Below are 24,927 nucleotides of genomic sequence, written 5' to 3'. Positions count from 1 at the left end.
TATGCCATTTGCACAACAGCATAAGACATTTATTGTCAATCAGTGTTGCTTCCTAAGTGGACAGTTTGATTTCACAGAAGTGTGATTGACTTGGAGTTACATTGTGTTGTTTAAGTGTTCCCTTTATTTTTTTGAGCAGTGTATATTAAAAAATATATTTCCACAATATAAGGTAAGAAAAATACTGTGAAAATTATGATAATGCCCTTTTAGTATAAGATCTATTTGAAGAGACCGCATTAAATTTCAGCCTGTTTTGAGGGGATGGCGTTTTGGCCTGACATCACCTGGTGGTAAATTATATAATAGACCAATAAGAAAGAGTTCCAAAACTCTAAGCTAATAACAGCACATTTTCAGTTTCCCCCTCCCCACTCAGTCTTAGCAAAATTCTTTCTTTTAGAAATTGCACTTTGCTAAGAAGCCATTTTGGTTTCTCTTTGATAATTTTAATTTAAAACAATCACTCTAAGGTACTTAACTTTTAGCCAGAAATTATTTGAGAGAAAACTGCTGCATTGAACCTTTAAGCTACATTCAAGTACAATGACAACTGCTGAACCTGTAATGGCTGCATCCACATTAGACATTTTACATTCCAGTCATTTCACAGATGCTCTTTACACAGACAAATGACCAGTTCTTGTAATCACTTTTTATTTTTTACTATTCATTCAAACAAGTTAACACAGCCATATGTTGGATTATTCCAGCCCTCCAATATAGTAACTAAATGTTTTTTGCAACAGCTGTGCAATTTAAAATACCATTTATTTTTATGGCAACCATAAACCAAAATACTATATTCCCTTCCCCTGCTAGCATACAGCATGTTTGACATGCTATTTGCATACTTATGTCAAAGCTGATCTTGATTTTAACATGAAAGTAATCCATTTTACAGTTTCTCATCAACGGGGAGTGTTCAGTATTAGTTGATTTAGTAGAAGACGCGTTGTAACATTGATGCCAGAAGTGGCGAGGAGAGAGTGCCTTCAGATAGTCGTCACACCACTTTACTTTTTCCACATTTTGTTGTGTTACAGTCTGAATTTAAAATGGATTACATTGAGATTTGTTTGAAACTCACCTACACACAGTACCCCATGTCAAATTGGATTTTTTTTTAGAAATGTTTACAGATAAAATAAGCTGAAATATCTTGAGTCATTAAGTATTCAACCCCTTTGTTATGGCAAGCCTAAATAAGTTCAGGAGTAAAACTGTGCTTAAGTCACAAACTGCATGGATTCACTCTGTGAGCAATAATATTGTTTAACATGATTTTTGAATGACTACCTCATCCCTGTACCACACACACAATTATCTGTATGGTACCTCAGTCAAGCAGAGACCTTCAAACAAAGATTCAACGACAAAAGGCCAGGGAGTTTTTCCAATGCCTGGCAAAGAGGCATCTATTGGTACATAATTGGGCTTTATATCTTTTGGCCATGTGAAACCGCTCTTAAATTTGGCCCATGGAGCTGGTAGGCAGCCATATTGGAAAACTGCTGCCCTAGAGTGTTTCAGCTACTAAAAAGCAGACATTGAATATCCCTTTGAGCATGGAGAAGTAAATTACACATTGGATGGTGTAACAATACACCCAGTCACTCCAAAAAAATACAGGCGCTCTTCCTAACCCAGTTGCTGGAGAGGAAGGAAACCGCAAAGGACTTCACCATGAGGACAATGGTTACTTTAAAACAGTTAAATGGCTGTGATGGGGGGGGATCTGAGGATGTATCAACAACATTGTAGTTACTCCACAATACTAACCTATTTGCTGAGTGCAAAGAAGGAATCCTGTACAGAATAAAAATATTTCAAAACATGCATCCTGTTTGCAACAAGGCACTAAAGTAATACTGCAAAACATGTGGCAAAGCAATTAACATTGTCCTGAATACAAAACGTTAGATTTGGGGAAATCTAATGCAACACATTACTGATTACCACTCTCCGTATTTTCAAGCAAAGTGGTGGTTGCATCATGTTATGGGTATGCTTGTAATCGTTAAGGCCTGGGGAGTTTATCAGGATAAAAACATTTACTAAATGGAGCTAAAAGGTAGGCAAAATCCTAGAGGAAAACCTGGTTCAGTCTGCTTTCATACAGATACTAGGAGATTAATTCACCCTTCAGCAGGACAATAACCTAAAACACAAGGCTTAAATCTACTTAATCATCTATGGTAAGACCTGAAAATGGTTGTCTAGCAATAATCAACAACCAAATTTGACAGAGCTGGAAGAATTCTTAAAAGAATAATGGGCAAATATTGTACAATCCAGGTGTACAAAGCTCTTAAGAGACTTACAGCTGTAATCGCTGCCAAAGGTGATTCAAACATCCATTGACTCAGGGGTGTGAATACTTAAGTAAATGAGATATTTCTGTATTTCATTTTCAATAAAGGTGCAAAAATGTCTGAAAACAGGTTTTCACTTTGTGAATATGGGGTATTGTGTGTAGATGGCTGTAACAACAAAATGTGGAATAATTCAGGGGTATTGAATACTTTCTGAAGGTACTGGATATAAAAACATGATTGACAGTAAGACAACAAAAACACTTAATTAAAATGACACACAGAACTGCAAGAGCCTACAAAAAAAACAAAAAGTCAAACATTGGTATATAAATATGATAATTCTAAAGTGCATCTCTCAAAGACTTGTCGCATGAAAAAGTGATCTGCAGTCCTATTTTAAGAAAAACAAATCTGACAAAATTAAAATAAAAAAAATAGATAACGTTTACGCTTGGAGATGTGCACTTCTGTTCCGTTAAAACATGAAATAAACTGACATCTTCTGCTTTAAAAAAACATCTATGTATAGTACATGCAATACTTTTTTGCTAAGGAAAAATATCAAGGTTACAATATACGAAGAAAGTGGATCACCAGTTTGTTCACATTGTCCGGAGCAGAGGTGATAGCTAGCTAATAAAGTTTGTGTGCTAATATTCTCTGTTCTGTTTTGTTCCACTTGGCATTTCGATGTCATTTAAGTCAAACTTGGTGATTAAAAAGCACACAATGGTGATCAAGATCCTTCCTTCCTTTTTGTTTTTAATCATTCAGGTAAATCAAGGAAGGAGGAGTACAGGGATAGAGGGGGGGGGCAGGGGGAGGGGCTCAGATCTTGGGCAGCTTGGGAGCGTTGACGATGGGGTTAGTTTCCTGGAGGAAGCGGCGTCCGGCGCTCTTGTAGTTGTACGTGCAGTCGTGGGTCTCTGCGTAGCGGTGGGTGGCGCAGAAGTTGTTACCACACCTGAGAAAACAGAGGAACACAACAGCCCTATTTATATATGCCACTCGGGCTGTTATCCAAAGTGACTTACAGTACAATGAGAGCATACCTTTTTAATTACAGTACAATGACAGCATACTTACATTTTTTGGGGGTGTTTAGGAGGTCACAGCAGGAATTGAACCCACAACTTTAGCCTTGCTAGTGCTGTGCTCTTACCAACTGAGCGACACAAAATGATTAGAAACCCATGTCTTTTATGGCCATATGGAATCTGGCTGGTAAAGGGTCCTTCCAAACATCATCAATACCTTGATGTCTGCATTTTCAATCAATTACAAAATGGATTACATCTCAGTTGTCACATTCAGTCAATTATGAGCCCAGTACTGAAACACCGTATTATCTAGAGATTCTTGTGGACACTTATCTCTAACTTTTTTTTAAATAGCTCTAACCCTTCTCTATCCCAGAGGAACTGAAATAGAGATAACAATCCACTTGTGTAGAAAAACTGGACTTCGGCCTCCCGAGTGGCAGAGCGGTCTAAGGCACTGCATCTCAGTGCGTCACTGCAGTCCCTGGTTTGAATCCAGGCTGCATCACATCCGGCCGTGATTGGGAGTCCCATAGGGCGGCAAACAATTGGCCCAGCGTCGTCCAGCTTTGTCCGTCATTGTAAATAATAGTTTGTTCTTAACTGACTTGCCTAGTTAAATAAAGGTTCAATTTAAAAAAATAAGGCCCACATTACTTTAACTGTGACTCATATCGGTTTTCAAATAAGGGAGAGACTATAGACCAGGGATCAACCAGAGTCAGCCGAGGGAGGATTTTTTTCTTGAGCGGATGGCCAGGGGGCTGGAACATAATTACAAATCATTTGCAGACTGAAAACTGATCGCAAGAAGCCCAAACATATATAATATTTGACTAAAACATAATTTCAAACCTTGCATACATTTGTATACAATCACATAGCTCTCTATTATTTGAGGGAATACTTTGGAATGGATTTAGCAAATTACAATATATTGGAGTTGATTTGCTGGTGTTTTACAACAAACCTACTAAAGATAGACGATTGAGACACACACACCAAGTGGAACACTTATCACAGTTAGATTACTCAGCACTAACCAATCACAACTTCAATCTTTTGAACACAGCTTGACTCCAACATTAGACGGTTATAGCATTATGATGAGAGATTACCCAGTACACCCTGTTGCATCACAACCACACACTGTGTGCCCTAAGCAATGACGGGAAGTTGTGATACTTGATACTGGGGTTGTGGTGGTGACTGGTGAGGGAGTATGCGATATCGTGCTGTTGATGACATGAACACTACTGGACAGGAAAAACGCCTGGCATAGTCTAGGCATACCTAGTAGTAGTAAAGATACACACATAAAACAGACAATATTGAATTAGAATGAGTAATGAGGGAGGGAGTAAGAGGCTGGGAGGGAGTAAGAGGCTGGTAGGGAGTGGGAGAGAGAGAGAGAGGGTGAGGAGTGGGCTGGCGCAGAAGTGCTTTTTCCTACCTTGAATTCTTAGCTGGTAGTTGAGGGCAGGCTTTTTGACAAATAGGGAAGGGAGGGAGGGAGAGAGAGAGAGAATGATAGAGGGATTGAGAGATGTACCTGCACTCATAGCTGGTGGCGAGACCAGTCTTCTTGCCACAGAGGAAGCAGTGTTTAAAACTCTTCTTCTTCCTGCTCAGCGGGACCTTGACTGGAGGCAGGTGATATGTCGGGGTGCCTGGAAGAGATAGTAACACAGGATAGTTGTGTTCTACTTTGAGGAAAGACATTCTGGTTTACTTTGAGTAAACTAAATAATATAGTAAGCCAAGAACACTGAATAAAACTAAAACATATCAGGAGCAGTCAGTCAGGCCTGGTGTATCAACATGAAATTATGTTTAGTTACCTAACTATTACTACGGCAACCAGTAAACGAAGAGACTTTTAAAACAAATGTATCTATTGGGTCTGGTGAGGGAATCACATGGAAATAGTTATTTTCCTACTATTAGTAGCTTAGACACTAAAACTTGTTTTAAAAGATATATGGAAATATTAACTGAAGGATATCCCTAGTTCCCGTGTGGAAATATTTAATTATATACATTGTTAAAGTTTTTTTCCCCCAAACACATATTTCACACTCGTTCACAAGCTGTGAAAACTGTTCTCTTTTCCAGCTCATAACTATTCCAACACAAGTCACTCTCTGCCTAAGACAATCACACCCGTGGATGCAACCTTGTTCAGTTTACAAGGCGTGGAGATAAGGTTCATGGGCAAGGTAACAGGACAGAGAGAGACAGCAAGAGTGAGCAAGAAAGACAAACAGCAGACAGAGAGAGATGGACAGAGAGAGAGAAACAGAAAAAGAGAGTTCACAGAGCTGGAGAGAGACATGGTGGAGCTCAGAAAGCTAGTCCACACAATCCAGACAGAACAAACTCACAAAACAGACCAGCACAACACCACCCCCCCAACAAGACCTGGAGGGCAGAAGGTGGAGATGGACATCAGAGATCCGGCTGCTATACGGACTGAGGTGGGAGAACTTAATTATTAAAAAGAGGCACACATGGCACTGCAGGATGAGGTCAGAAAGCTGAGCTGGGACAGAGAGCAGGACACTCCCCCAGATAAGGCAGAAGAACAGCCCACCTCAGATCAGAACCACAATGGGACAGACAACCCAACTCCCTCCCAACAGCCCTCCTGTCAGCACCCCCAATCGCATTTCTGACAACACCCCTACACACACAAAAGCTAGATATCGTGCTCCTCATCAACTCAAATGGCAATTACATTCAAGAGGATAAACTTTTTCCCAAACACAAAGTGGCTAAACTCTGGTGCCCAAACACTAGGCATGCCCTGGAGCACCCCAGCCACATCATAATTCACACAGGCACTCGAGTGGCGCTGCAGTCTAAGGCACTGGATCTCAGTGCTAGAGGCTTCACTACAGACCCTGGTTCGATTCCAGGCTGTATCACAAACATCTGTGATTGGGAGAGCACAATTGGCTCAGCGTTGTCCGGGTTAGGGTTTGGCCGGGGTAGGCCATCACTGTAAATAAGAATGTGCTCTTAACTGACTAGTCTAGTTACATTTTTTTTAAATGACCCGAGGGCCCAGCAGGAAAGGGTGGCAACAGCACTCGAGGGAACTATTAAAAAAAGCTTCTTCCACTTTCTCCAACGCACAAGTGGTTATCTCCACCCTGTTACCACAATAATACTTTCATCCTGCTACCATATAGCAAGTATTTCATAAGACTGTGCCTCAAAACCTAATGTATACCTGGCCAAACACTCCACCCTGGACTTGAAGCGCCTTTACGACCAGGTCCACCTCCACAAGGCAGCAATCAAAACTTTTGCCAGGAAGGACATCTCCAACATCTCACACAGGAGCAACAGAGAAATGGACACCCCTCCCAGACCTACACACCTTCCCAGACCTGCAAGACCCCCTCCTGAAGGACCTGCACCAAGAGAACCCATGCCAAGGGGACCTACACACAGACCACAGCTTCACCAGCCAAACAAACTCTGAACACACCCTATATAGGCCCCCCCCATATCAGACCTATGCACCTTCTGCCCCCCGCGGCAAGGACTTCAACATGACAGCAGGATGTATGCTCAGGCCGTGAGCAGAGCAACAGGCCCAACCTCCACTATTACATCCGCCCAAGCCCCATCCTGCAACCTAAGAGGTATGTATCAGATGCTCTACTCACGTTACTGTGATGGTCTGGGCCTAAACCTCACAAAAACAACACTAGACACTATGGAACAAAAAGCCTTCTCATCCTGGAATATACAAGGTCTGAGGTCATCTGCCTTTGGCCTAAAGAGCAGGAACCCAGACTTCATCAAAGAAATTGGAAATACTGACATTGTCATCCTACAAGAAACATGGTATAGAGGAGATGGACACACTCGTTGCCCTCTAAGTTACAGAGAGCTGAACCCGAAGAAGAGCCCCCTAAGCAAGCTGGTCCTGGGGCTCTTTTCACAAACACAAACAGACCCCACAGAGCCCCAGGACAGCAACACAATTAGACCCAACCAAATCATGGAAAACCAAAAGATAATTACTTGACACATGGGAAAGCTGGACAAAAAAAAGAGCAAACTACAGTATAATGCTATTTGGCCCTAAACAGAGTACACAGCGGCAGAATACCTGACCACTGTGACCGACCCAAAATTAAGGAAATCTTTGACTCAGAGCATAGCCCTGTTATTGAAAGGTCGCTGAAGGCAGACCTGGCTCTCAAGAGAAGACAGGCTATGTGCACACTGCCCACAAAATGAGGTGGAAACTGAGCTGCACTTCCTAACCTCCTGGCAAATGTATGACCATATTAGAGACACATATTTCCCTCAGATTACACAGACCCACAAAGAATTTGAAAACAAATCCAATTTCGATAAACTCCCATATCTACTGGGTGAAATACCACAGCCATCACAGCAGCAAGATTTGTGACCTGTTGACACAAGAATAGCGCAACCAGTGAAGAACAAACACCATTGTAAATACAACCTATATTTATTTTCCCTTCTGTACTTCAACTATTTGCACATCATGATATTTGTAATGTCTTTTGGACATTTTGAGAGTGTAATGTTTACTGTTACTGACAGACAGACAGAGACCGGCCGGCAGACAGGCAGAGACCGGCCGAGAGACAGACGACAGACAACGACAGAGACCGATTGACAGACAGAGACCGACAGACAAAGAATAGGGATGAAGGCCAGGCGTAATAGGACTGATATAAAAGGGAGGTTAGTGTGACACAGCAGACAGGAGAACCTCCCACCCAGGCAATGGGCCATGAGATTGGATGTTGAGTTGTGTCCTCCTCACTAATCTGCTCTGATATACTGCTACAGAACATACTCAAAAGGCCATCCAGACTAAGACGAGCTGTTTGAAGGGAATCAGTTTGAGCAAGGCGAGACACATACTAGCTAATCTTGATTACATAATGAGTAGTTATTTGGGATGCAAGTTAAATTGTAGATTAGTGATCAGTGAAGTTCGACTGCAATGTAGCCAAACACGTTCTGCTGTCCTTGGCTCATTGTGTGGTATGTATGTGTTATTGTGTGTGTAAACATGAACGTAAATGTCCTCTCCTGTTGATGGTGCTCATTCTGCAGCTGTATCATATTAATACTGAATGCCATTGCCGTGCAACGCTGCAATGCTCATATAACATGCATTGGCTGCTTTCACATAATACTCCCCTGTGTGTGTGTGTGTGTACTTGCTGTATGTGTGGTGTGTGTGCCCTTACTGGCACTAACCCTAGGTCAGTGAGCTGTTTTGTTACTGTGTACATGCGTTCATGTGTGAGTGTGGTGTGTCTGTCCATGCGGCCTCAGTCTGCCTCTACCCCTAGGTCTGTCAGAGAGCTGTTCCGTCTCTTTCTGACAGTGTGTGTGTGTGTTGGTGACTGCCCACCCTGCATCACCAGGCCAGAGACACAAAGGCAACAGTCCGCAGGGCAGCCTAATGTTGCAGACAACAGGCCCGATGCTAGGCTACTAGCATAATAATGTTGCTTTCACAAAGATTTGGGTGGAAAACGCACAAGCAACTTTATTCATCTCAATAAACAGGGTATAAATAGAATTTTGATTATATTTGGAATTGTCATAAATGGATCACATTCCCTCTTGGATTCAATGAGGTGAGGATCTGATAGTGACTCATTACTCAATTCTTAATAGGATTAAAGGACAAAAAAAAAAATACATTAAAGACTTGTTCTTCTTTTGAAAAGACACCCTATTCCCTAATATATAGCACAGTACTTGTGACTGGGGCTTACATTTGAAATGGCCAGCTATTTCCTAGTTCATTACTCAAGACTACTTTTGATCAGACCCAGGTCCCTGAGTTTTTAGGGTTGTCCCACTCACCTAGTCTTCTTATTGAACTGGAGCCTCCAGCTGATCCCAGGCTGTTAGTTGACTGAAACGATGAGAAGAGGTTTCAGACAAGGTCAATAGAGTACCACGAAACACAGCCCTTATTTTAAGTGTTTCTAAAATACCCTATGGGAAAAATAAATGGTGGAAAAACAATTGGAAGCATTTTCCTGTTTGACCGCTAGGTTTTATGGGTATTATGACACCTCCACTGTGGGGCTCTATCAACACCGCACAAAATAGTCTGGTTACCAGTCTGTTTAGTGATCGTTCCACTCCTTAAAACTCCTGGTCATGCTAAACATTGTTTGGCAATGACAGAGTACAGGGAGTGGAATGTTAGAGAAACAGGTTATGGATTTCAGGCTACGCAAAAACTATACAGTGTACAACAGTATAGTACCTCATAATACAACACAAATGCACTATCACTGTGCTTCTTTGAGTTGCTTATTCCTATTTAGGCAGTTCATCATTGAGTCCTCATTTGTGGATAGTGCCCATTTTCCATCCTAGTTGGGTTGTCGTCTCTCAATAGTCTGTCTTTACTGTTAAGTTCATGTTTTAAGTATCCCATATATTTGTTATTACGGGGCAATCACTCAGTCAAGAGTGCGCCTGCGCAGGGAGTCTTGTTGTTGATGGACCTAGCCTTGAGTGGAATGGCTACCTTATAGTGTGTTCATATATTATAGTAAACTTGGTTAAACTGGAACCTTGTCGTTATGTCATTTCGAGTTAACACTTACTACTTACCATGTAGGAGGTGGATGCTCTTCGTATCAGGTCCTCCTGGAGTAGCTGGATGTTGGCTGGGAGGGAGAGGGCTGTGGAGCCTAGCGTGCCAAGCCCGGAGGCCCCAACAGCGGGAAGCCCCAACCCGATTCCCAGGGTTGGTTCTAGGACTCCCCTGCTGCTGCCTAGGGACCTGGATGAGGACAGGGAGGCCAGGAGCTCTGTGTTGCGGAGGGACCCGAGAGGCTCCTTACAGGCCTGGTTGGCCAGCTTGGTGATGCCACGCGCCTCGCTTTTACTGATCATCTCCGGCCACTTGCCTGGGGAGTCCACATTGATGCCTCGCAAACGAGAGCCGTGAGGAGGAGAGGAGGGGCTAGCAGGAGGAGGAGGGGTGAGAAAAGTGGTGGGGTGGGAGGAGGAGTGGAGATTGGGTCGTAGGGGTGACGTTGTTGAGCCAGAAAACTCAAAGGGTTGTGGTAGTCTTGGTCTACTTGAGAGGGAGGATGATGAGGAAGGAGAGTCAGGAATATGATGAAGGGTGTTGCCAAGTAAAGGTGTCCTCTCCCCTTTCCAGGCTAGCCTATCAGAACCACCCATTGCCCAGTTGTTTAAAGAGTTCATCCCCACAGCTTGGGAGAGCAGAGATGGGGCGGAAGGGAGCTGGAGCTCTGCTCCAACCCCCAGGGCTCCTAGCCCATCCAACCCACCCAGATCCATCTCTGGCTGGGAAGAGATATCCAGGCTGAGGGGATCTGAGAGCAGGTCTTCTCCGTACAAAGCTCTAGGCGGTGTGGGCTCCAGCAGGCCCACCGCCTCCTCCAGTAACCCCAGGCCCAGTGCCTCTCTTCTGGGGTCAGGCAGCTCCGTGGCCCCACCAACCTGACCCTTGCTGGAGAGCACGGGGAGCTGCGGGTACACACAGTCCCTCATGAGCCTGGCGCTGCCGATCTCCAACCGGGACACTTTAGGAGGGGGTCTAATCGACTTGGGGATGGACTCCCATGGCTCCTCCTCCTGGAGCATGTAACAGGACGAGGAAGATAAATAGGGCAGAGCTCGGCCGCTGCTTGACAGGTGGGTGGAGGCGGAGGCAGCAGCGGGAGGGGAGGGAGTTATGGATCCCTGGTCCCTGATTGGAGGTAAGTGTGAGGCGGAATGATGGGATTGGTTGATCTCGGGTAGGACGCGGAAGAGACGGTGGTGTCGGGGTCCAGAGGGGTCCAGAGAGCTGCTGCAGGGCCGGGGACCGACGGGGGGAAGAGGTTCCAACTTGGCAGACTTCTTAGGCTGGGGGGTGGAGACAGAAAGTCATACAGTGTGTTTGAGGGCTTCAATTTGAGCACGGCGAGGAAGAGAATCACTCATTTTGATTAGATAATGAGTAGTTACTTAAGATGCAAGTTTATTTGTAAATCATTGAGTCACACATTGAGGCTGTCACAAGTGGGCATTTTGAAGTTTTAGGTTTAAGATGCTGTTCGGCACCTTGCCAATAAAATGCTTTGGACAACAAGGATGTATTTTCACTTCCTTGCTAACCGTGTTAATGGCTAGAAATGAATTACATCCTATGAAAAGAATTAGAAAGTCAAATCTGTCTACCTTCTTGTTGATGTTCATGTCCTCCATCTTGGCTTTGAGCAGCTTCATCTTGTTCATGGTGATACAGTTCTCCAGGGTTGGCTGGACCAAAGGCAAGCCCTCACGGTCGTTGTCCTCCTCCTCAGAGAACATGTTGTACACCGAGCCACCACTGGAACACACATGCCAGACAGACATATTAACCAAGATCACACATGGACAGGCTTTTTACGAAGGAGAGATCAACAGCTCGACAGTCACAATCAGAATAACAGATATCCTGTTCTAAACTGTCCTGTCCTAAACTGCTTCAGCTCAGAATAATGACACACGTTCCACACACATGGTGACCTTGACCAGTGATCTATTGAGGAAGAATATAAACCTGGTCTATTTTTTAGACTCATTCGGTGTATGGGAATTGCACAACATGACCAAAAGTATATGGACACCTGCTCATCGAACATCTCATTCCAAAATCATGGGCACTGATAAGAAGTTGGACCCCCTTTGCTGCTAACTAATAGCCTCTACTATTTTGGGAAGGCTTTCCCCTAGATGTTGGAACATTGCTGCAGGGACTTGCTTCCATTCAGCCACCAGAGCATTAGTGAAGTTGGGCGATAAGGCCTGGCTCTCAGTCAGCGTTACAATTCATTCCAAAGTGTTCGAAGGGGTTGAGGTCAGGGCTCTGTGCAGGTCAGTCAAGTTCGTCGACACCAATCTCGATGAAACATTTCTGTATGGATCTCACTTTGTACGCAGTGGCATTGTCATGCTGGAACAGGAAAGGGCCTTCCCCAAACTGTTCACACAAAATTGGAAGCACAGAATTGTCTAGAATGTCATTGTATACCATAGCTACATTGTAACCCATTTCATGAAGCTCCCAACAAACAGTTCTTGTGCTGACGTTTCTTCCAAAGGCAATTTAGAACTTGGTAGGGAGTATTGCAACAGAGGACATCATTTTTTTGTTACGTGCTATGCACTTCAGCACTCGGCGGCCCCGTTCTGTGAGCTTGTGTGGCCTACCACTTCACGTTAGAGCCACCGTTGCTCCTAAACATTTCCACTTCACAATAACAGCACTTACAGATTAGCAGGGCAGCTCTAGCAGGGCAGAGATTTGACAAACTCCCTTGTTGGAAAGGTGGCATCCTATGACTGTGCCACGTTTAAAGCCACTGATCTCTTCAGTACAGGCCACTCTACTGCTAATGTTTGTCTATGGAGATTGCATGGCAGTGTGCTCGATTTTATACACCCGTGTGGCTGAAATATAATTTGAATGGGGTGTCTACATACTTCTGTGTGTGTGTGTGTGTGTGTGTGTACACATACATACATACATACACACACACACACATACATACATATATATATATATATATATAGTGTGTCATTTTGCCACCTACCCAAATAAAGCTCACTGATCTAAAATGTGTACAGTGTCTGAGAAGAAAGTGCTTTAAAACAATGTAGTTGAATTGGGACTGGAGCATTTATATTGCACTTCGAAGTGCAATTATCTGGAGTGGCCTGTATTCACCTGAATGATTCTGAGACAGGGGTCAGAGTTCCGTCCCCTCGGTCGACGACCCGGAAGAAGTTGAGCTGGTCTCCCTCTCGGTACACCAGGAAGGTGACCTGCTTGTTGCTAGGCATACTCTTCTCCCAGCCCTCCTCCCTGCCTCCCTCCATCAACTCTACCATATCCTTCACTGGGTCCTCCACAGACACTGAGGGAGAGAAACCGATCAGTCAATAAGCCAGTCAGTCAATCAATCAACAACCAAGTCTTTCATGGACACTGTACAAGAGAGAGAATCAACCAATCACCGAGTCCTTCATAGACATGAGGGTGAGAGACTGTTTGGACAGGGTTCATCTCAACGTGTTGCTACAGAGGTTACAGGATTAAAACGGCCACAAACAGGTGAATTTAATCTGTGTGAATACTTATGGGTGTACAGCAGTGAACGCTGAGAAATCCAAACCCATCTCAACCTACCTCTCCTGGTGTTGATGGGTCCTCCTCTCATGGCCAGGACCAGCTTCAGTGTACAGCCCTCAGCAATACTGCAGACAGACAAGATAAATGTCAGCAATGATGGCTAGTAGAAACTGTCCCAAGTCCTTTGGAAGGCTAGGTTAAGCTACCATTGTGTTGCTTTGCCTTACAGCTAGCTGGATCATTCATGCATGGGCCATGATCATTACGTCACGGAGCGGGAAAACAATTAATCACTCCCTGTTTTCTTCTGTTTGGTGCCTAATGAACACGACCCTGGAAACACAGACCAGGCAAACAATCATTCTGGAACAAACATCCTTCCTCCGTCAGTCTGCGCTCCAGATGAACTTATGCACATGTCTGGGAATTCTGCTCGAATTCTAGCGGGAACGTCAGTTCTATGCAAATCCAACCCCTCGCACCCTCCATTTCTAAGACTTCAAAGGATGTTTTGTTGATCCTCAGACCTAACTAAATCTCGCCGGGGACCGATCATGTGGAAAATTAAGTGACAAGCGTTCATGACACAACCACCATCTGCAACCTGTAGACCAGGTCTGTATCTAATAAAACTGAGAACTCACTACTGGGATAGGCTAGCTCTCCAAACACATTCAATACGTGACTGTTTGTCAAATATCAATCAACCAAAGATGTAGAATTAGCTGGTTTGGGGAAAGAATGTATTTACTACAAGGGGAATTACTTTCTAAGCGAATAGCCCTCTACAAGTTATCCACTACACTAATTTCAAATAAACATAAATTACAAGATCAAAGTCGATGGTTTGTTTACAGGGCATTGCGGTACATGAAAATAGGTTCCCATTCAATTGAAGAGTAAAATAAAATTAAAATAAAACCTTAACATGCTTTGCAATTGAAAACAAAAACGAAAGTTTGTCAGTTTGGTTCAAAATGAACACAACATTGCTAAACTCACCTGTAGTCATGCAGACAGTACTCATCCTCCAGCTCCAAGTTGTTCCAGATCAGGTGTTGCTGGGCAACGGGGATACCTGCAGAGAGATTTAAACACATTTACATATACAGCCCTGATTGGCGAATAGGATCGCTATTCAACTGGCGGCCCACAGGCCAGATCCGGCCTGTTAATCAATTTAGAATGGCGCTTTGAACAATTCTGAACATCTACACATCAGCAAAAAAAAAAACTTAAAAAATCCAATGTTCAGTGCCAACAGGAGCCCACGTTCAATATTTTCCAATGGGAGAATCTGTTTTCCTGTAGTCCTGCCCATTAAGTGCTGTCAATCAATATCACCTAACATACCAGTTACAGACAATCAATCATAGCTGCTAACAGTGGTACAGGGTCTGTCTGCCCACCTATCGGCACTTCCACCGCAGATGAGATCACTGCGCCTGATACACAGAGCGTGCTTTGTGCTCAACTCAGAGGCAAGTTAAAAAACACCATGGACTCCATTATAAATGCATAATTTGATCAGCCTGCAATATTCCTTGCTTTGTGGTCTGCTGAGCGTCATGATCTACTTTTACATAATGATGTTCAGTGGCTAAGCAATGGTAATAATGCACTCAAGAGAGCAGCCTGTGTGAGCTTAGGGAGGAGATGGCTTTGTGTTGGTAATCACAGAGAAGAGCAACTAACATATAACTAGTGAAATTGGTTCAGGAGTTCGTATCAGGTTTGTTTTTTTAGAGACATCTTCAATCAATTGAATGGACTTCATTTGGGACTACAGGGCAGAGATCAAAACAGTGACATGATTAAAAAAACAGACATCTTTTCAAAAATAAGTTATTTTTGAGCCCAAACAAAACCCTCCATTGCGCAACAATAGTCATCAGTACAGATCACTCACTCCCGTGATGTCAGAGTTTTTACGAACTTTGCAACTATATTTGATGGGTTTAAGTCCCCAGAGGTGCTGCAGTTTATTATAGGGATCCGTTCTCAACTGAGATATGCCATGCATAAAAAACATTTCTATGTGTAAAAAAACAAAACAAAGAAATAGAAACAGAATGTGATGCCCTGCATAAAAGGTGTCCTATTTGTAAATAAAAAAACAAAATATGAAGCTTTGCATGTAAAACGGACAGGAAAGTACAGTGAAACAAAAATATAAATGCAACATTTAATGATTTTACTGCATTTCAGTTCATTAAAATTTTGTAAAAAAAGAGTCAATTTAAATAAGGCCCGAATATGGATTTCACATGCCTAGGAATACAAATATGGATCTGTTGGTCAGATACATAACTTAAAGATAGAGGCGCAGTGGTTTTAATACAGCACCCCCTATCAGTCATCTAGTGTGTTTATATATATATATATATATATATCAATGGGTCCAATCCCCGAGCTGACAAGGTGAAAACCTGTCATTGTGCTTAACCCTAATTAATCCTGTAAAACGCTCTGGATAAGAGCATCTGCTAAATTACAAAAATACACAAAGTAGGAGTGCTAATCTAGGATCAGCCCCCCCCCCCAAATCTATATAATAATATTAATTATAACCTAAAAGGCAAAACTGACCTCATACTCAGACGCTTTATGAATACAGGCTCAGATGTGTTGTTTGCAGGAGATACACATTTTCTGCTTATTTGTTGAGAGGTTAATTTCAGACAGACACTCGAAGTTTCGCTCCATCAGACAGCCAGGCTCGGTGAAACGCTGCCCAGCAGAAACACAATCACCACTATTACAGACCAGGGAGATGACTCATGCCCCCTACAGGACATACCATGCTACAACACACCGACGCAGGCCAAAATGCAAACTACACTCTGAAGACCATAATACAATATCTTTATTTAACTAGTCAAGTCAATTAAGAACACATTTTTATTTACAATGACGGCCAAACCCTTTACAACGCTGTGTCAATTGTGCGCTGCCCTATGGGACTCCCAATCACGGCCGGTTGTGATAGACCGCATTCGAACCAGGGTGTCTGTAGTGACACCTCTGGCACTGAGATGCAGTGACTTATACAGCTGTGCAACTCGGGAGCCCCAATATATGGTCATTCACATTAACAGAACATGCAAGTCCAGGATGCAACGATGTGCTGTCCTTCTTAACAAATTCTGATGTTAGGTTAACTGTTCACATATACTTTTCCTCAGCCAACAAGACAAGTAGCGCACAGCAAAATCACTAGCCTGTCAATCTACTATAGTAGAAAAGCTAAGGCTACCTATTCTATTAGTCAACTTGTTGAGAAACAGACTCTGGGACAGTTGTGGGAGTCAGACGATAGATCCCAAAAATAAAAAATATGCATTGAGTCTGATGCAACAGAACGTTCCGTATAAAAATGTTGATAAACTATTATTTCTTCAAATTACAAATGCAGCAATGCACACAAGGCAGTGGGCTACGCGTGAATGTTCTTTCCATAATGCAAATAGCAGGAAAACCCCATTGTCAAAAGGGCACTGAACATACAAGCAGTTTCATGTGACAAGAAAATATCAGTGAGAAATTTTGAAAAAGAGGAGCTCTAATAGGCTACTTTGAAGCAAGGTAAGACATACCTCATTTTATGTATTAAAAAGTTCAGGTTTCAAACAAAGTACGGTACCAGTCAAAAGTTTGGACACACCTACTCATTCAAGGGTTTTTCTTTAGTTTTACATTGCAGAATAATAGAAGACATCAAAACTATGACACAACACATGTAGTAATCACCCCCCCAATTTAAAAAAAAATTGAGATTCTTCCAAATTAGACACCTTTTGCCTTGATGACCGCTTTGCACACTCTTGGCATTCTCTCAACCAGCTTCATGAGGTAGTCACCTGGAATGCATTTCAATTAACAGGTGTGCCTTGTAAAAAGTTACATTTGTGGAATTTCTTTCCTTCTTAATGCGTTTGAGCCAATCCGATGTGTTGTGACAAGGTAGGGGTGGTATACAGAAGATAGCCTTATTTGGTAGAAGACCAAGTCCATATTATGGCAAGAACAGGTCAAATAAGCAAAGAGAAACAACAGTCCTTCATTACGAAGACATGAAAGTCAGTTAATCCAGAAAATGTCAAGAACTTTGAAAGTTTCTACAAGTGCAGTCGCAAAAACCATCAAGCACTATGATGAAAATGGCTCCCACGAGGACCTCCACAGGAAAGGAAGACAGAGTTACCTCTGCTGCAGAGCATAAGTTCATTAGAGTTACCAGCCTCAGTAATAAATAAATGCTTCACAGAGCTCAAGTAACAGACACGTGAACTGTTCAGAGGAGACTGCGTGAAATCAGGCCTTCATGGTCGAATTGCTGCAAAGAAACCACTACTAAAAAGGATACCAATAAGAAGAGACTTGTTTGGGACAAAAAACACAAGCAAAGGACATTAAACCGGTAGAAAATCAGTCCTTAGGCAAATTTGAGATTTTTGGTTCAAACCGCTGTGTCGTTGAGATGCAGAGTAGATGAAAGGATGATCTACACATGTGTGGTTCCCACCATGAAGCATGGAGGTGGTGGTGTGATGGTGCTTCGCTGGTGACACAATCTGTGATTTATTTCGAATTAAAAAGGCACACTTAACCAGCATGGCTACCACAGCATTCACAGTTGACAGTGCATGTCAGAGCAAAAACCAAGCCATGAGGTCGAAGGAATTGTCTGTAGAGCTCCGAAACAGGATTGTGTCGAGGCACAGATCAGGGGAAGGGTAGCAAAAAAATTGAGTTTGCCAAAAGGCCCCTAAAAGGACAAACAAGATTCTCTGGTCTGATGAAACCAAGATTGAACTCTTTAGCCTGAATGCCAAGTATCACATCTGGAGGAAACCTGGCACCATCCGTACAGTGAAGCATGGTGGCAGAATCATGCGAGTACTGACGAGTCAGTATCGAGAGAAAAATGAATGGAGCAAAGTACAGAGAGATCCTTGATGAACCTGCTCCAGAGTGCTCAGGACCTCAGACTGGTGCGAAGGTTCACCTTCCAAGAGGACAATGACCCTAAGCACATAACCAAGACAAGAAAGGAGTGGCTTTGGGAAGAGTTTCTGCATGTCCTTGAGTGGCCCAGCCAGAGCCCGATCAAACATCTCTGGAGAGACCTGAAAATAGCTGTGCAGCGATCCTCCCCATCCAACCTGACAGAGCTTGAGAGGATCTGCAGAGAAGAATGGAAGAAACTCCCCAAATACAGGTGTGCCAAGCTTGTAGTGTCATACCCAAGAAGACTTGAGGCTGTAATCGCTGCTAAAGGTGCTTCAACAAAGTACTGATTAAAGGGTCTGAATACTCGGTTGCTTTGTCATTATGGGGTATTGTTTGTAGAGGGGGGAAAACAATTCAATCAATTTTAAATAAGGCTGTAACATAACAACATGTGGAAAAAGTGAGGGTTTGAATAATTTCCAAATACACTGTAGGTATTACAGACTGGGTCAGGGAAGACACTTGCCAGCTGGTCAGCGCGTGATCCAAGTACGTGTCCTGGTAATCCGTCTGGCCATGCGGTCCTGTGAATGTTGACCTGTTTAAAAGGTCTTAATCACGTCGGCACCAGAGAACGTGATCACAGTCATCCGGAACAGCTGGTAATCTCATGCATGGTTTAGTGTCACTTGCCTCGAAGCGAGCATAGAAGGCATTTAGCTCGTCTGGTAGGCTTGTGTCACTGGGCTGTGCTTCCCTTTGTCGTCTGCAATAGTTGCCCTGCCACATCCGACGAGCGTCGGAGCCAGTGTAGTACGATACGATCTTAGTCCTGTGTTGACGCTTTGCCTGTTTGATGGTTCGTCTGAGGGCATAGCGGGATTTCTTATAAGCTTCCAGGTTAGAGTCCCGCTCCTTGAAAGCAGCTGCTCTAGCCTTTAGCTCAGGGCGGATGTTGCCTGTAGTACATGGCTTCTGGTTGGGGTATGTACGTACAGTCACTGTGGGGACGACGTCATAAACACACTTATTGATGAAGCCAGTAACTGGTGTAATCCTCAATGCCATTGGAAGAATCCCGGAACGTATTCCAGTCTGTGCTAGAAAAACAGTCCTGTACCGAAGCATCATCTGACCACTTTCTTATTGACTGAGTCACTGGTGCTTCCCGTTTTAATTTTTGCTTGTAAGTAGGAATCAGGAGGATAGAATTATGGTCAGATTTGCCATATGGAGGGCGAGGGAGAGCTTTTTTTTACGTCTCTGTGTGTGGAGTAGAGGTGGTCTAGAGTTTTTTCCCCCTCTGGTTGCACATGTAACATGCTGGTAGAAATGATGTGAAACGTATTTAAGTTTCCCGGCATTAAAGCTCCCGTCTACTAGGAGCACCACCTCTGGATGAGCGGTTTCCTGTTTTCTTATGGCCTTTTACAGCTCATTGAGTGCGGACTTAGTGCTAGCATCGGTTTGTGGTGGTAAATAGTCAGCTACAAAAAATATAGATGAAAACTCCTGGTAAATAGTGTGGTCTATTGTTTATCATGAGATACTCTACCTCAGGCGAACAAAACCTTGAGACTTCATTAATATTAGATTACGTGCACCAGCTGTTGTTTACAAACATACAGACTGCCACCCCTTGTCTTACCGGAGGCAGCTGTCCTATCTTGCCGATGCAGCGTAAACCCTGCCAGCTGTATGTTATCCATGTTGTTGTTCAGGCACGACTTGGTGTAACATAAGAAATTACAGCTTTTAACGTCCCGTTGTTAGGATATGTGATCGTAGCTCGTCTATTTTGTTATGCAATGAGTACGTTGGCTAGGACTGATGGTAGAGGCAGATGACCCAGTCGCCGTCGGATCCTTACAAGGCACCCTGACCTACGTCCCAGATATCTCTGTCTCTTTCTCAGGCGAATGACTGGGATGTTGGCCTTGTTGGGTATTTGAAGTAAATCCTTTGCGTCCAACTCATTAAAGAATAAAATCTTTGTCCAGTACGAGGCGAGTAATTGCTGTCCTGATATCCAGAAGCTCTTTTCAGTCATAATCGACAGGAGCGGAAACATGACATACAAAATAAGTTACAAATAATACAAAAACACACAATAGCACAATTGTTTAAGAGCCGGTAAAACGGCAGCCATCTCCTCCAACGCCAATCAGTCATTCAGAAACATAGGATATTAAAGTTCTTCAGATCACACTTTGTCCAGTTTATCCTCCAGTGATTGCACGTTTGACAATAGAACGATTAAGTATTCCGCACGAGTGTCGAGATTTGGGCCTGGTCCAGGATTAGCAGTATGTCCTTCGCCGCCGACTCATTGAAGTATAAATCCTCATCCAAATCAAGGTTAGTGATCGCTGTTCTGATGTCCAGAAGCTCTTTTTAGTCACAGACACACTGAACAATGGCGGAAACATTATTTACAAAAAAAGTTAAGATCAGCTAAAAATAAAATAACACAAAATGCCACAATTGGTCAGGAGACCGTAAAAAGGCTGCTATTCCCTGCAGAGCAATTCTGTAACACAGGTTGACTGACAGCCATTCTGAATTTGAGCACCACATGCGACAAGAAGTTGCCCGCATCCCTCCCAGTAATTAGGCAACTTTTGCAAATGTTTTGTCTGAGTGAAGGAAATAAATTAGTCAGGGTATATGCAACAGTTTGGGCCGCCTGGCTCGTTGGGAACTAATTTGCCATAATTTTACGTAATTATGACATAACATTGAAGGTTGTACAATGTAACAGCAATATTTAGACTTAGGGATGCCACCCGTTAGATAAAATACGGAACCGTTCCGTATTTCACTGAAAGAATAAATGTATTTTCTAAATGATAGTTCCGGATTTTACCATATTAATGACCTAAGGCTCGTATTTCTGTGTGTTATATTAAAATCCAGTCTATGATTTGATAGAGCAGTCTGACTGAGCGGTGGTAGACAGCAGCAGGCTCGTAAGCATGCATTCAAACAGCACTTTACCGCGTTTGCGAGCAGCTCTTTGCAATGCTTCAAGCATTGCACTGTTTATGACTTTAAGCCTATCAACTCCTGAGATTAGGCTGGCAATACTAAAGTACCTATTAGAACATCCAATAGTCAAAGGTATATGAAATACAAATGGTATAGAGAGAAATAGTCCTATAATAACTACAACATAAAACTTCTTACCTGGGAATATTTAAGACTCATGTTAAAAGGAACCACCAGCTTTCATATGTTCTCAGTTTCTGAGCAAGGAACTTAAACGGTAGCTTTTTTACATGGCACATATTGCATTTTTACTTTCTTCTCCAACACTGTGTTTTTGCATTATTTAAACCAAATTGAACATGTTTCATTATTTATTTGAGACTAAATTGATTTTATTGATGTATTATATTATGTTCAAATAAAAGTGTTCATTGTTCATTCAGTATTGTTGTAATTGTCATTATTACACACACACACACACACACACACATATATATATATATATTTAAAAAAAATCAAAACACAAAAATCATCCGATTAATCGGTATTGGCTTTTTCGGTCCTCCAATAATCGGTATCGATGTCGAAAAATCATAATCGGTCAACCTTTAATAAATAAATAAATATTTCAATTTAGCCCAATTCCCACAAGCGTAAAGGGTTAATGTGTGTGTGGAAAATCACCTACACAGATCCTTAATCTTTGCTTAGCGGATGAGCAGAGAGATAGTGAGTTTTAGATGCTGTGAGGATATTTATTTTTCCAGCACTACTAAAACAGAAAAGCCATTCTTTGCAATAGAATACATTTGTATGAGTCTGAGCTTTTGATTCCTCATAGACCAAAACTCAAAGATTATTTCAAATTTTGAAATGGAGCCGGTCCTGCTTAAGTAATGTTTGGGGAAGCTGTATAGACACCTACATGCTAGGTCAGTAAGATTGACTACTGTTATGTACTATACCTTCCAGCCTCTGGATCTTGGCCTTGACAGAGATGACTGTCTCAAAGGGCGAGACGCGCAGCTCGAAGCAGGTCCCAGTCAACGTTTCGATGAACAGCTCCATGGTCTCGTAGAACGGCAACTTGTACTGGAAGGCCCCCACGCTGTCATCATTATAGATTGGTGGCTCCTTCCTGTCCGCCATCTTTGTGTGGTTAGGACTGCTTTAGGGTGAGGGGGGTGTGGGAGAGGCAGCAGCCCAGGGGAAGGGAGAGAGGGATGGGTGTGGGTGCTCTCTGTTGTCACCACGGTTACACATCATGTTGGAAGCCCAAAGCTCTGAGGGAGAGAGAGGGCGAGAGAGAGATGGCTCAGTACCTTGCCCTTTCTTCCGAGTCTAAGGTAATCTATGTTTGTTCCTCAAACATTGACACTGTGGGGTATAACAGTTGACCAAAAAACCCCAGCTATGCTGAGGGGAGTTGGAAAGGGGGAGTTGAGTTGACATGCACCTGGTAGGTAAGGAGACCTTTACTTCCCTGACAACACAAACAACTATCAATATGAAACAACTATGGCCTACAATGTGCAAGGAAGCCTAACTCACACTGCTAACACTAGTGAGCAGAACGCAAATCATTCCTTTAATTTGGAAGAAGTGCGTATTAAAATCGTCACACACAGACACACTGAAAGGTCACCAACTGTCACTTAGACATGGCCTACACAATTAGAGAGCAATAGTTTAAAAAAAGAAGTTTTTTTTAAAGTACAGAATTGAAGAGACAAGTGTAAGAGTTCATAAGTGCCTTCATAAAACATTCAGCTGACCACAAGGCCCAGGCCACAGCTCTTGGCTGCAGTATAGTCTAGCTGAAGCTGACCAGCTGTTAGTCTATGTAATGCCATCAGGAGGAGTGTATGGTATCAAACACACAGACAACTCCATGCAGGCATAGGGGACTGGAGGCCTCTTGACAGTCAACCTGTATGTTATGTGACTGCATTAATATTTCATTTTAAATGCATGCAAATGTAAAGTTGTGGGCTGATTGATACTCGGAACGACATGAGATGTGGTGAGATTGGAAATCTGTTTAGTGTACTACTAGAGAGATGGGATTTAAGTATTTGTTGTGGTTTCAAGCAGATTAAATTCCTTTCACACAAACACTGTAAAAACCAAGTCTACTGTATCCCTAGCTGAATTTCTCAGCACCACAAATGAGAAAATCAGCTACTGTATTCCCAAAGTTAAGGGCCTACACTATGACCATTAATTAGGCTTTATCTCTGCTAAGAAAGCAAACCTGGAAACCTCAACACGACAGGTGGTGTGCAATATTAAGTGAGCTGAATCTGGTTTCAGTAAAACAAGACTGACTAGCCAGTTACCTAGCTATCAAGCCAGTGTTACATTATAACATTTGAACCTATATACCATGTGTAAATCGTGAAAAACAAAGTCTTGATCTTTCCTATCAGCGCTTACGAGACAGAAAGGTGGCTACACTTAGCAAATACTATACAAATGATGCAGCTAGATAACTAATACATGCCCAGACAGGAATCTTTTCTGTCTCTGTCTCACCAGAACCCCATTTTATTATTTTACTCACCGTAAGAGCATCCAAGAGTGGGTCCCTATAGCTGGCAAGAGTATACCAATGAACAACTGGCTGGCGTCCCAAGACTAGAACCACTCAGTCTTTAACTAGCTGGACAAAGAACAATAGCACAAATATAGATAGTTACGTTATTAACGAAACAAATGCATATATTATCTAGCTAGCTATTTCGTATACATAACTAAATAGGTTGTGACTAGCTAGCCAGAACCAGTTAGCTCACTAGCGTTAGCTAGCTAACCACTTTAGCAACCCAAACAATGGCTACCTTGCTTGGGTCGATGGCTGCTGCAAGCTGCTACTCGTACTCTCCTTTTCAGATTCGGCATTCTAGATTATAATGAAACGATTCTACTTATCTCCATGTTTTAAAAGAAAAACGACAGCGGAAAGCTATCCTTATTGCCCATGAAAAGTGGAATATCGGTAACCCTTGGGATTTTCCTGAACTCAACTCATCTCACCTGTCAAAAAAAAACAGCGGCTCCTGACCAGCCCATTGTGACTTCTCTTGATTGACAACAAAGGCACCATGACGTAACGTGTTCGCTCTCTGTAGGTGAACCAATGAGGGGTACACAGAGGCGGGACAAATATTGTTCGGTCACAGTGATTGACTATTTCTCTTAGAAAAAGAACACTGGCTTCGGAGCGAGTTATTAAAAAGATACTGGTAGCCTAACACACTAACCTTTCATTTGTGTAATAATGGTTGTCTTTGTACTACACTTGAATAAGTTCATTTAAAAGTGTACAAATTATAATTAAGCAATCATACAATCCCATCAGTGATGAATTAATAGATCAAAATATAGCTTTTACTTTGTATAAAATGTAGGCTCCTATATCAATGATGCAGAATCCTCTTTAAAATGTATCAGTGCAGTTACTCAA

The 24,927-nt window shown here is 42.7% G+C and overlaps 1 protein-coding gene across 1 annotated transcript; it reads right to left on the bottom strand.

Annotated features, from left to right (window-relative positions):
* Nucleotides 1–633: 633 nt before the first annotated feature.
* Nucleotides 634–24,523, bottom strand: zfand4 (zinc finger, AN1-type domain 4). Its single transcript, XM_024429334.2, has 11 exons — nucleotides 24,302–24,523; nucleotides 24,025–24,123; nucleotides 22,427–22,744; nucleotides 14,523–14,598; nucleotides 13,578–13,645; nucleotides 13,116–13,305; nucleotides 11,585–11,735; nucleotides 10,001–11,269; nucleotides 9,236–9,287; nucleotides 4,911–5,028; nucleotides 634–3,282 (listed from the first exon to the last, which is right to left on the bottom strand). The coding sequence occupies exons 3-11, from the start codon at nucleotides 22,608–22,610 to the stop codon at nucleotides 3,147–3,149; spliced, it is 2,244 nt and encodes a 747-aa protein (XP_024285102.1). The 5' UTR covers nucleotides 22,611–22,744; nucleotides 24,025–24,123; nucleotides 24,302–24,523; the 3' UTR covers nucleotides 634–3,146.
* Nucleotides 24,524–24,927: the final 404 nt, after the last annotated feature.

The sequence above is a fragment of the Oncorhynchus tshawytscha genome, linkage group LG01 (genome assembly GCF_018296145.1).
Source record: "Oncorhynchus tshawytscha isolate Ot180627B linkage group LG01, Otsh_v2.0, whole genome shotgun sequence".
Taxonomy (NCBI): domain Eukaryota; kingdom Metazoa; phylum Chordata; class Actinopteri; order Salmoniformes; family Salmonidae; genus Oncorhynchus; species Oncorhynchus tshawytscha.
This window is presented reverse-complemented; position numbering and strand designations above follow the sequence as displayed.

Coding starts and splice junctions, on each gene's coding strand:
- zfand4 (XM_024429334.2), bottom strand. CDS start 22,610: ATGGCGGACAGGAAGGAGCCACCAATCTATAATGATGACAGCGTGGGG. Junction 14,599..22,426: donor CAAGATCCAGAGGCTGGAAG/GTATAGTACATA, acceptor ATCTCTCTGCAG/GTATCCCCGTTGCCCAGCAA. Junction 3,283..4,910: donor GCCACCAGCTATGAGTGCAG/GTACATCTCTCA, acceptor CTGTTTTCTCAG/GTGTGGTAACAACTTCTGCG.